The sequence below is a fragment of the Zonotrichia leucophrys genome, chromosome 5, assembly GCF_028769735.1.
Source record: "Zonotrichia leucophrys gambelii isolate GWCS_2022_RI chromosome 5, RI_Zleu_2.0, whole genome shotgun sequence".
Classification (NCBI taxonomy): Eukaryota; Metazoa; Chordata; class Aves; order Passeriformes; family Passerellidae; genus Zonotrichia; species Zonotrichia leucophrys.
The window spans coordinates 61751998-61765223 of record NC_088175.1 but is presented as its reverse complement, the minus strand read 5'-3'; the positions used below and the strand labels follow the sequence as shown (position 1 = coordinate 61765223).

Sequence of the window (13226 nt, the reverse complement as noted above, 5' to 3'; positions counted from 1 at the left end):
TAAAGCCACAGGTATTTGGATTTTCAAGGAGTACCTGTGAGTGTTTTCAGCATTCCCGACTGGATTCTATATCAGGCAGGGAGCAGCATCACTCATCATTTATTACCCATGGAAAAGTCCTGGAAAATTTGTTCAAAACCTGCTGGAATGTAGATTTTAAAAGGATATCTGTGAGTGTTTTAGGTATTCCTGACTAAATTCAGGATCAGGCAGGGAGCAGCTGCATTTCTTAGGTGTTTCCTGTGGAAAAGTCATGGAAAATTTGTTCAAACACTGCAGAAATATGGATTTTCAAGGAGCAGATTTGAGTGTTTTAGGTACTCCTGACTGGGTTCACGATCAGGCAGGCAGCAGCAGCATTCCTCATGTATTTCCCATGGGAAACTCATGGAGAATTTGCTCAAAAGCTGCAGAAATGTAGATTTTCAAAGGATATCTGCGAGTGTTTTAGGTATTCCTGACTAAATTCAGGATCAGGCAGGGAGCAGCACTCCTCATATATTTCTTGTGGAAAAGCCGTGGAGAATTTGCTCACAAACTCCAGGAATACAGATTTTCAAGGAGTCAGTTTGAGTGGTTTTGGCATTCCTGACCGGATTCAGGATCAGACAGGCAGCAGCAGCATGCCTCATGTATTTCCCATGGAAAAGTCATGGAAAATTTGTTCAAACTGCAGGAATGTAGATTTTCAAAGGATATCTGTGAGCGTTTTAGGTATTCCTGACTGGATTCAGGATCAGGCAGGGAGCTGCAGCATGCCTCATACATTTCCCATGGAAAATTCATGGCAAATTTGTTCAAAAGCTGCTGGAATGCAGATTTTCAAAGGATATCTATGAGTGTTTTAGGTATTCCTGACTAAATTCAGGATCAGGCAGGGAGCAGCAGCTTTCCTTTTGTGTTTCCTGTGGGAAAAGTCAAGGAAAGTTTGCTCAAAAGCTGCAGAAATGTGGATTTTCAAGGAGTATCTGTGAGTGTTTTAGGCATTCCTGACTGGACTCAGGATCAGGCAGGCAGCAGCACTCCTCATATATTTCTTGTGGAAAAGCCATGGAGAATTTGCTCACAAACTGCAGGAATACAGATTTTCAAGGAGTAAGTTTGAGTGGTTTTGGCATTCCTGACCGGATTCAGGATCAGGCAGGCAGCAGCAGCATGCCTCATGTATTTCCCATGGAAAAGTCATGGAAAATTTGTTGAAACTGCAGGAATGTAGATTTTCAAAGGATATCTGTGAGCGTTTTAGGTACTCCTGACTGGGTTCACGATCAGGCAGGCAGCAGCAGCATTCCTCATGTATTTCCCATGGGAAACTCATGGAGAATTTGCTCAAAAGCTGCAGAAATGTAGATTTTCAAAGGATATCTGCGAGTGTTTTAGGTATTCCTGACTAAATTCAGGATCAGGCAGGGAGCAGCAGCTTTCCTTTTGTGTTTCCTGGGGAAAAGTCAAGGAAAGTTTGCTCAAAAGCTGCAGGAATGTGGATTTTCAAGGAGTATCTGTGAGTGTTTTAGGCATTCCCGACTAAATTCAGGATCAGGCAGGCTGCAGCACTCCTCATATATTTCTTGTGGAAAAGCCGTGGAGAATTTGCTCACAAACTCCAGGAATACAGATTTTCAAGGAGTCAGTTTGAGTGGTTTTGGCATTCCTGACCGGATTCAGGATCAGACAGGCAGCAGCAGCATGCCTCATGTATTTCCCATGGAAAAGTCCTGGAAAATTTGTTCAAAAGCTGCTGGAATGTAGATTTTGAAAGGATATCTGTGAGTGTTTTAGGTATTCCTGACTAAATTCAGGATCAGGCAGGGAGCAGCTGCGTTTCTTAGGTGTTTCCTGTGGAAAAGTCATGGAAAATTTGTTCAAACACTGCAGAAATATGGATTTTCAAGGAGCAGATTTGAGTGTTTTAGGTACTCCTGACTGGGTTCACGATCAGGCAGGCAGCAGCAGCATGCCTCATGTATTTCCCATGGAAAAGTCATGGAAAATTTGTTCAAACTGCAGGAATGTAGATTTTCAAAGGATATCTGTGAGCGTTTTAGGTATTCCTGACTGATTCAGGATCAGGCAGGGAGCAGCAGCTTTCCTTTTGTGTTTCCTGTGGAAAAGTCAAGGAAAGTTTGCTCAAAAGCTGCAGAAATGTGGATTTTCAAAGGATATCTGTGAGTGTTTTAGGCATTCCCGACTAAATTCAGGATCAGGCAGGCTGCAGCACTCCTCATATATTTCTTGTGGAAAAGCCGTGGAGAATTTGCTCACAAACTCCAGGAATACAGATTTTCAAGGAGTCAGTTTGAGTGGTTTTGGCATTCCTGACCGGATTCAGGATCAGGCAGGCAGCAGCAGCATGCCTCATGTATTTCCCATGGAAAAGTCATGGAAAATTTGTTGAAACTGCAGGAATGTAGATTTTCAAAGGATATCTGTGAGCGTTTTAGGTATTCCTGACTGGATTCAGGATCAGGCAGGGAGCTGCAGCATGCCTCATACATTTCCCATGGAAAATTCATGGCAAATTTGCTCTAAAGCCACAGGAATACAGATTTTCAAGGAATATATGTGAGTGTTTTAGGCATTCCTGATGGATTTGGGATCAGGCAGGGAGCAGCAGCATTCCTCATGTGTTTCCTGTGGAAAAGTCATGACAAATTCGCTCACACACAGCAGGAATTTGAATTTTCAAAGGGTACCTGCCAGTCTCTTTTTAATCCTGCCTCTTTCAACACCCACATTTAATTTCTTTTTGTGGTACAAAAAAAAAAGAAGTGGGAAAATATAAAAGCCCAAACAACAAAAATCCAATATTTGGAAGTCCTTTGCGGGTTTCTCGTTGCTCCCAATGTGCCAAGAGTTTTTCCAATGTCAAAGTGACCTGGTTTGATGTATTTTTATCTCTATTTCAAGGGCAAACCCGTCCTCCCAGAGAGTTCTGGTGCTTGCTTTGTCCGAGCTCCCCCTGCCCCCAGGCAGAGCTCAGATTTTAAGCAGAGCAGACAGGAGCACTCAGGTTATTCTTTTTTTTTTTGTCTCTGTGCTGCAGGAAGGTGGATGCAGCTCCAGGTTGGAATTCTCCTGGCTCTGTGCTGGGTTTTTTTATTGGAAGGAAGGGATTCAGCCACTCCGTGCTGAGAGAAAAATCTAGGAATTGCAATATCCGGTCATATTCTGGTCGTTTATTTGTGGTGAATTGTGAAGAACAAATTACAAACATCAAGGGTCAAAGAGGGTTTCTGTATTCTAAAAGTTAGAAAGTATTCTAAAAGTTTAATTCTACTTCCTATTATTCCTCCTTTTAATTACTATTAATAAATTTTTCTTTATACCCTTTTAAAGTTTTAAGCCTACTTTACCTTTCTCCTAATCCTACCTCACAGCAAAAGTAAATAAATTAGCAATTAACCAACACTAAACCCCCCACACTCATTAAGGAAAAAAAAAACCAAAAAAATCTCAAATTAACAAACCAAAACCTCTGCACATATAAATACGGAAATGAATAGAAATAAATATAAATACAAATAAATTAAAAATAAAAAAAATTAAAATTAAATTAAACTAAAAATAAATTTAAATTTAAATTTAAATTTAAATTTAAATTTGAATTTGAATATGAATATAAATATAAAGATAAATATAAATATAAGTGTAAATATAAATATAAACATATAAATATTTGGAGGGGGGATGAGGCTGGGCAGTCCAAACACTTGGGCTGGGTTAAAGGAATCCCATTCCAATCCCATTCCAATCCCATTCCAGTCCCATTCCAATCCCCTTCCAATCCCATTCCAATCCCATTCCAGTCCCATTGCAATCCCATTCCAATCCCCTTCCAATCCCCTTCCAATCCCATTCCATTCCCATTCCAATCCCATTCCAATCCCATTCCAGTCCCATTCCAATCCCATTCCAATCCCATTCCATTCCCATTCCAATCCCATTCCATTCCCATTCCAATCCCATTCCAATCCCATTCCAATCCCATTCCAATCCCATTCCAGTCCCATTCCAATCCCATTCCAGTCCCATTCCAGTCCCATTCCACTCCTGTTCTCTCACCCTGGTGAAAGCCAACAGGGGAATATTTCCTCCATTCAATCTCCAGCCTGATGTTTTCCAAGGGTCCAAGTTTGACTTTTGCTAGGAATAAGAACTGTTCCAGAGCAGGTGCAGCTGCCTCAGATCTGGGAGCTTCCCTTGGAATTTTTGGGATCTGCTGTGCCAGGCATCCCAAAAAATGCTGCTCCTGTGGGAATTTGGCAGTCTGAAAGTCTCAGATTAAGAGAAATACGCTGAATTTACAGAGCACAAAGAGACCTCACTGCCCCACACACCTGCAGGTACCACAGTGGCAAATAGCACCAAAACTCCCCAAATCCTGTGAATTGATGAGCCCAGAGAAATGAAATTTGTTATTTTTTGGTGCACCAAGAGAATCTGGTTCTGTCCGTGCCTACAGGTGATCCTGGTGTCAAAAATGTCTGTGCTGGCAAAGGTGGAAAAAAGGGTGTGGGCAAAGGTGCAGCTCTGGGGGGGTTTTCCTGCACAGGGAAAGATTCTGGAGGTTTTTGAACTCAGAAGATGTTGAGGATATTGCTGTCCTCCAGAAATATTCCCAATGGCATCATCAGGTCTCTCCCTGAGATGGATCTGCCGGGTTCTGGGGAACTCCGAGAGTTCAGCAATGGGCAGAGGAAAGCTGGGCAGGTTTAACAACCAAATTGCTGATTTTGCCCTGGATAAGGAGGTCTAATGCAAATTTCTTGCTCTAAACCACAGAAAATTCCTTTTTGCCTGTTTTCCCTGGAATTCTCATGCCTGGCCGGAGCTGCAGGGTGGGTGCTCATTTCCCCTCTGCTGGGAGCTCCCATCACCACTTCCCAGCATTCCTGAATTTAAAAGGTTTTGAATTTACACCAAGAAACTTCCACACCTCAAATCCATGGAAAATGGGTGAGGAGGGTCCTGCAGCATCCAGGCAGAGCCCTCCCAACTCCAGTTCTCCTGCTGTTTTCCAGGAAGTTTGAACGTTTACCTGAGGCTCAAAGGCCAGACTGCCATAGAAAACCCCTTGTGGTCCTCGAGTGGGAATAAGGGACAGCACTGGAACCAAGCCCGGGTGAACATCAACCCTCCCACCTCATTCCAGGTAAGGCTGGCACCTCCAGGAGCTGGGAATTCAGGGCTGGGAGGGAGACTGGGGATACTGACCCTTTCTTTTTTGGGATTTCCCAGCTCTGGAGGCTGCTCATGGAGAGATCATTGCTTTCCTTGAGCACCACGGAGCTTAACAATGCTTGAACTCAAAACACCTTCCAGCCTCCCAAAGATGCTGGGAGTGATTCCAGTAGGTTTTGATTTCAGATTAGCAAGTGGAATATAAAATCATTCACTGGGAGAGATTACTTAGGGCCCCTGTGTTAGAGGTTTTTGGAAATATCTGGGCTTTCTGTGGGAAATGAATGATCTGGGAGCATGACACGCAGGGGGCTGTGACAGGTTTTTCACACATTTCCTGCTGGGGTTGACAGGGAGGTGCTGATGGGCCTTTAGGGGCAGTTCCCAGGCACACTGGGAGATGTTTGGAACTGGAACACTCCCAAAAAAGCAGCAGCTGCCAGCACGTCCTGCTGTGGGTGAGGCTGGGAATGTCCTCAGGGAATGTGGAAGTCACGAGCCGTGCCCTGAGTGCAGGGCTCTCCTCTGAGCCCTCTGTCGCTTCCAGCTCTCCTAGGGCAGAAAATGTATTTTTGGGGACAAGTCACAGGCTGGTTTGGGTTTGAAGTGACCTTGAATCCCATCCCATTAAATGCCATCCCATTAAATCCCATCCCATTAAATGTCATCTCATTCAATCCTATCCCATCCCATCCCATCCCATCCCATCCCACCCCATCCCATCCCATCCCATCCCATCCCATCCCATCCCATCCCATCCCATCCCATCCCATCCCATCCCATCCCATCCCATCCCATTCCTTTCCATCCCATCCCATCCCATCCCGTCCCATCCCACCCCATCCCATCCCACCCCATCCCATCCCACCCCATCTCATCCCATCCCATCCCACCCCATCCCATCCCATCCCATCCCATCCCATTCCTTCCCATCCCATTCCATCCCATCCCATCCCATCCCATCCCATCCCATCCCATCCCATCCCATCCCATCCCATCCCATCCCATCCCATCCCATCCCATCCCATCCATCCCATCCCATCCCATCCCATCCATCCCATCCCATCCCCTCCCATCCCACCCCATCCCACCCCATCCCATCCCACCCCATCCCATCCCATCCCATCCCATCCCACCCCACCCCATCCCATCCCATCCCATCCCACCCCATCCCATCCCATCCCATCCCATCCCATCCCATCCCATCCCATCCCATCCCATCCCATCCCATCCCATCCCATCCCATCCCATCCCTATCCTATTCCACACCTCCCACTATCCCAGGGTGCTCCAAGGCCCAATGTCCAACCTGCCCTTGGAAGATTCCTTCAGTACAAACCCAAACTGCTCTTCTAAAACCCTACATTGGGTTCCACTTCCTGTATTTCCAGGGAATTCCTGATCCTGACCCTTTGTTTTTATTTCCATGCATGAGAGGCATTGGCAGGAGAGAAATGATTTGTTCTGTTGGATTGCAGAGCAATTCCAACGATGGGAATTAGAGGAAAATTGAGGGAGAGGGAGATGTGAAATACAGTGGGATGTGAGAGAGCTGGGAATGTTCCCCTGGAGAAGGGAAGGATTCAGGAAAACCTCAGAGCCCCTGGCAGGGCCTGAAGGGGCTCCAGGAGAGCTGGAGAGGGACTGGGGACAAGGGATGGAGGGACAGGAGCCAGGGAATGGCTCCCAGTGCCAGAGGGCAGGGATGGATGGGAGATTGGGAATTGGGAATTCCTGGCTGGGCTGGAATTGCCAGAGCAGCTGTGGCTGCCCCTGGATCCCTGGCAGTGCCCAAGGCCAGGCTGGACATTGGGGCACCCTGGGACAGTGGGAGGTGTTCCAGGCTGGAAATCTGGGAGGTTTGATGGGAACAAAGTGTCAGGAATGGGGAAAAGAGGAATTGCAGAGCTCAGGAACGCCCAGAGCCCAGGCCAGGCACAGGAAATCAGAGTGGCTGAGTTTTTCATTGGTGAAGTTGAGATAAATCCAAGAATTCTGAAGGGTGAAGGAGAGAGAAGTGATTTAATGCCTGAACATAACAAATGCCCTGGGAAAGAGGAGGAAGAGATGGATTTGAGGGGGTTTTGGAGACCTGGGAAGGGCTTTAGAAAATCAGGGAAGAATCAAACCCTTGGGCAGGGAAATGCAAAGGATTTGGCAGCAGCAATCCAGAGGAGTGGAGGAGGGAGATTCCAGAGGGAAGCTCCTCTCCTTGGCTGCTTTTCACCTTTTACATCGTTGTGTTTAAAGGTTTCAGCATAAAATAAATGTAAAGCTCTGACCAAATATAACAAATAAATGTCAGAACTCTTGGAGCCTTAAATTATCTTTTTTTTTTTAGCGTCTCTTGCATCACAGCAAATTTTATTTTCCATTTAGGAGTTTAAGTAGGAAGGAATATAAAGCTCCAAGTGAAATTTAAGGAGAGGGAATTGAAGTGAATCTTTGCAGTAAAACACTGCAGTGTCATGGAAATTAAAACTTTTTATAGGGTAATTTATAGGTGTAAAAGATTTTATACCCTTTCAGCCCCTGTGATATAGAACAAAGCTTTTGTCATGAGGATCTGGAAGGACTGCAGTGCTTTAAATCTCAAAAAAGTGCATAAATCTATCTCAGATATTCAATATTTTTAAAGAATGAACGCCCCAAAAATAGAGAACCCCAAAAAGAGAGGGACATGTTGGTTCTGTGATCCAGAAAATGTCAATTTCAGTTCAGGTTTGAGCAGCAGGACATGGTGATGATATGGATGATTTGGATCGGATTTATTGCTAATTTAGGATCTAAATATTGCAGTATCCAAATTAAAATTCCAGGATTTATCACCGATGATTGGGATCAGCAGGTTGTGGTCCCTCCTATTGGGTCAGTGCCAGCCCCTTGTTGTGGGGCTCAGCCCACCCAGATTTGGTCACTCTGTGTCCAGAAAATTCCAACATCAGCAGGATGGGCTGGGAACACAGGTTTGCAGCCCTTGGCCCTGCAGGATTCCCAACCCCAAATCACAAAACTCTTGTGGATTCTTTTGGATTTATCTCTGTGTTTGAACGATCTCAGTGCTTCCGCTCCCCCATCCTAAAGGGAATATTCCCAATTTTCAGGCTGGAGGTCTCCCTGACAGGGGGGATATCAGGAGACCAGTTTGTCCCGGTTTGTCCCAGTTGGCCCAGTCTCCAGCAGCATTTGAACTCCTTTTTCAGGTGCACCAAACTGAGACCTCTCATCTCCCCGGTTTTGGGGGTGTTAATTGCAGAAGCCCCTTCTGCACCTCCCACCTGGTGGGATTGTCCTGGGACACCCCCAGTGCCCAGCAGGGAAAGGGAGCAGGGTGAGGGGAGCTCACAGGGAGGGTGAAAATCTGCCTGAAATTCTGTGGAAAAATCAGAGAATCCCACACAGGTTTGGGATGGAAGGGATTAAAATCAGCTAATTCCACCTCTGCCATGGGCACGGACACCTTCCACATCCCAGCCCTGTCCAACCTGGCCTTGGACACTTCCAGGGATGAGGCAGAAGCTGAATCCCCCCAAAACCCTCAGGATTGGCTTTTTAGGATCATAATTCCATTCCATTAAGAGCAGAGTGACCTTTCCTGTAACCCCCATTCTCCAGTTTGATGCAGTGTTTTTAACAACAGCTGTCCAAAAGCATAATAGGGATTTTTTTTTTTTTTTTTTCAGGATACTGATAGGGAATTCTGCTCCATTGGCACCTCCTGCCATGGCTGGGAGCTGCAGGCTGGGTTCTGCTCCGTGCCCTGCCAACTCCTGCGCTGTGATTTGTTCTGAGTGTGGAGCAACCCCTCTCTGAGGGCCACCAAAATCGCTGCCAAATGCAGCTTTTAATTAAATGCTGCCTGTTGTGTTTGGACAGAGCCCTTTAGGCTGGAAATTGTTTTCCATTGTCAGGAAAAATTGGACTTTCAACTCCACTGATTGGTGTTGTTCCTGCTGCCAAGGAGCAGGGGCTGGGTTTTGGGGGAGCAGAGGTTTTCCTCTCGAGATCCAAGCACGATTTCCTCTTCCAGCAGTTTGGTTTCAGACAAGGAATATTAGAGAGAAAAGTGCCAACAGGACTTTAAAATCGCAGTCATCCACTCAGCAGAGGTTGAAGTTCATCATAAATTGCAGTAAAATCTCTGCTGTGTCTCTCACTGTGATAAAACTCATCCCAATTCCTCTGAAAAAAACGTTCCTAGATGGAATCAAAGCTTCAAAGCCTGATGAGAACCCACATGTTGGGAAAAACAGATCCTAGCATGGAATTTACCTCCACAATCTGAAATTAGATACTGGAATATCTTAATTTTAAGAAAAGTCCTTTTTTGTTTTTGTGCTGGTTTCGATTTTAAGCTCTGATCTTCTGGACATTTTTTATTCATCCCCCTCTGCTCTGCTGGATGTTTTTAATTTACCACCCTCTGATCTTCTTTTTCCCAGCTCATCTTTGAAGGGATCCGTGGCCCTGGGATCGAAGGGGACATTGCTATTGACGACGTGTCCATTGTGGAAGGAGAGTGCATGAAATCAGACCAACCGGCCAACAGTGAGTGCCCCTTCCCCACCGTTCCTTCCTGTCTTTCCACTTCCCAAATGGATCATTTCCAGCAGAACAATCCCTGCTTTTGGCTCAGTTGGAAGGTTCAAAGTGGGATGTTGTCCTGGGGAATGCTTTGCTCAGATGCTGGATGGGTGTGAGGCAGAGGTGAGAGTGGTGGGTGAGGTTGGGCTGGATTTGAGGTGCTCTGGCAGGTAAAACAACATCAAAACAACGTTCAGGGGACCCAAAAGATGTGGAATCCATGGAAATCTCTGCTGTGATTCCCTGAGGGCTCTGTCTCACCCCTCCACCCATTAAAACAGAGGTAACCACATAGCCTGGTGGATTTTCATCCCAGTTCCTGCTCTATCCCATTGATGAGAGTTGTCCTTGTTGGAACACTGTAGCAATGCTGAGGGGGTCTGGGCACCTCTTTAATTCTATTTTTTTCCCTTTTTGCAGATCTACGATCAGGTGCTGTTGGGCCATTAGCACATATACGACTTCTCCCACTCCTCATCCTCATGTCTGTCTTAAGTCATCAGAGGTGACCTTATCCTGGCAGAGGCTACAAAAGATTCACCAGGCACTGGCATGAAGAAAGAGTCTTTGTAAAATGGACATTTCCAAACAAACTACCAAAGATTCCTCCACTGACTGACTCGAAAGTTAAATAAATACGTAAATAAATAATTTAAAAATTAAAAAAAAAAAAGCGGATTAAGAAAGCACTGGGGACTTGAAAAGGCATCACGGGAGTGGAACTCACTAAGAACCAAGCTTGAGACCGAGATCTGGCCTAAGTAAGGAAGAGACCTTCAGGTGCTTTTGTGGTCACTGATGAATTCAGCATCATCTGGTTGAACTCTCGGCAAAGAGCTCTAGAAACCCTTGTCAAAGCACAAAGTCATGGCTGGTTTTGTTTCAAATGAATCGTTTGCTTGTTACCATGGAAACCGAATGGCCTGCCAAAAAAAAAAAAAAAAAAAAAAGAGGAAGGAGAGAGAGAGAGAGGAAATACAAACACAGAGAGAGAGAGAAACACCTCACTGTAAACAGGGTACGTGAAGAGCTGGCGTTCATTTTCCCTTCCCGGAGGTTTTTTAGCGTAGAGTTAAACAAATGTCGGCCCTTTCTACTTCGGCTGTCACCCTCCCCTCGAGGACAACCCGGAATCGGAGCTGTTTGCAGACATTCCCGTTCCATTCCTCACGGCTCTGCTGCTTGGTGACTGTGCGCCGTCTCCTTTTGCATGCATTCCCACCCAGGACGTGCCACCTGGGCTCACATTTGTCACAGGCTTCACTGGGAGTTTGCTCGCGGCCGCTGGAAGATCCCTCTCCCCTCCCCACCGGAGTCATCAGCTCGACGGAAGTGAAGAAACCAAACCACCGTCTTTTATAAATTGCCATGGAAACCAAGTGCCTTCAATGAAACAAGCCTGATTTCAAAAAAAAAAAAAAAAACAAAAAACAAAAAAAACCGAACAAAATATATATATATATAAATATATATATATAAAAAATTAAAAAAAAATTATAATAAATGTAATAACGATGATTTCGACGCGGAAGCTTTGCACCGCTGGAAAACGCGGGCTGTGCAAAGTCTTTTCTAAACAAACTCTGGAGCCTGGGTGTGCAGGCAAGGAGATGGAGCCGCTTCTGGAGAAGGATGGATGGACCTAAGCTGCTGTGGAAAGCCTTTGGGGTGAGATCCGTGCTGTGTGACCTTGCCATGGCCTTTCAGCTTCTTATCCATTCGGAACAGCTCCCGGCCGTGCTGCCCGTGGGAGCAGCACCTTTTGTTGTCGTTGTCGTCGTCGTCGTTTCAGGTTCTCCAGTGGGTCAACCAGAGGAACAAAGGTGGTTCAGACACACACTTGGTGCAGAAGGTGGTGAAACACGGGATGATTTTCTTACTCTCCCCCTCCGTTGGGATGGCTCCCGACATCTGGAGCTCCGGACGCTCCCAGGGGGCTCTGCCTCTGCCCCGGTGCAGAGGGCGAAAGATTATTTTGTTATTGTAGCGAAATTCAAAAAAACAAACAAACAAACAAAAAAGTTTAAAAAAAAAAATTAAAAATAATCCACTTTTACAAGGAAAAAAAAAAAAAAATAAAAGCTGTACAAAATGGGTTTGAGCTACCCGAACACGTGCCGGTTTTCCACTGCATTGTAAAGTTCCCTTCCAGTTGGTTATGAAATTTGAAGACCTTTTTCCTTAAATTAGCTCAGCTTTTAACTTCATTTAAAAAAAAAAAAAAGACTTTTGTCTAAAGAAGAGTATTATTATTATTATAATTATAATAATTATTATTATTATTCTGTGTTCTCTCGACACCCTAGGATTAAAAGCAAAACATGATATGCAAATAATTGGAGTACAAATGTGAAAACAAACAAAAGATGAGTATAATAATTGCAAATATGAGTATAAAAAGCACAACGAGATGCAGTAAAACAATGACAAGGCTTGATTTTTTTTATTCTGTAGAAAAATGTTTGTGCAAATTCAGTAATTCCACTGAAGAGATAATTTTCCAGCTCTGTTCAATAAAGCCTCTTTCCAGGTAAGGCAGCCCCGTGGTGCGTGTGTTTGTTGAGATGCTGGCAGGGCTTTCCTTGGCCAACTGGTGTCAGCTGGAGTTGTACTGGTCCATACTGGTGGTGCCTGGGAGCTGGAACTTTCCCAGGATGTTCTTGGCTCCCTGGTTTTTAGGCATTTTTGGTGTCTTTAAGTTCCTGTGCTTGGAAAACGGTGGGAGCTCCAAATCAGGACATTTTCAGAGAATCCCAGGATGGTTTAGGTTGGAAGGGACATGAAAGCTCATCCCTGGAATCATGGAATATTCTGGGCCGGAAGGGACCTGCAAGGATCATCGAGTCCAAATCTGAACTGAATGGTCCCTGTGGGGATCGAACCCACAACCTTGGGGTTATCAGCACCTTGCTCTGTTTGGAAGATGGTGGGAGCTCCAAGCCTGGAATGGACTGTGAGGTTTGGAAGATGGTGGAAACTCCAAGCCTGGATGGACTGTGGGGTTTGGAAGATGGTGGGAACTCCAAGCCTGGATGGACTGTGGGGTTTGGAAGATGGTGGGAACTCCAAGCCTGGATGGACTGTGGGGTTTGGAAGATGGTGGGAACTCCAAGCCTGGATGGACTGTGAGGTTTGGAAGATGGTGGGAACTCCAAGTCTGGAATGGACTGTGAGGTTTGGAAGATGGTGGGAACTCCAAGCCTGGATGGACTGTGAGGTTTGGAAGATGGTGGGAACTCCAAGCCTGGATGGACTGTGGGGTTTGGAAGATGGTGGGAACTCCAAGTCTAGATGGACTGTGAGGTTGGAAGATGGTGGAACTCCAAGCCTGGATGGACTGTGGGGTTTGGAAGATGGTGGGAACTCCAAGCCTGGATGGACTGTGAGGTTTGGAAGATGGTGGGAACTCCAAGCCTGGATGGATTGTGTGGTTTGGAGAACAATGGGAATTCTGAGTGTGG

General features: G+C 45.6%; 1 protein-coding gene across 2 annotated transcripts in view; it reads left to right on the top strand.

Annotated features, from left to right (window-relative positions):
- The window catches only part of MDGA2 (MAM domain containing glycosylphosphatidylinositol anchor 2), a 226059-nt gene extending 213756 nt beyond the window's left edge, over positions 1-12303 (top strand). The window contains exons 15-17 of one of the 2 annotated variants that reach the window (XM_064716005.1): positions 5022-5152; positions 9624-9729; positions 10186-12303. In XM_064716005.1, coding sequence (XP_064572075.1) covers positions 5022-5152; positions 9624-9729; positions 10186-10274 — 326 coding nt within the window. In that variant the 3' untranslated portion in view covers positions 10275-12303. Of the gene's footprint in view, positions 1-5021; positions 5153-9623; positions 9730-10185 lie in introns of those variants that run through there. The other variant, XR_010440695.1, reaches the window with a different exon arrangement.
- The last annotated feature ends 923 nt before the right edge of the window (positions 12304-13226 follow it).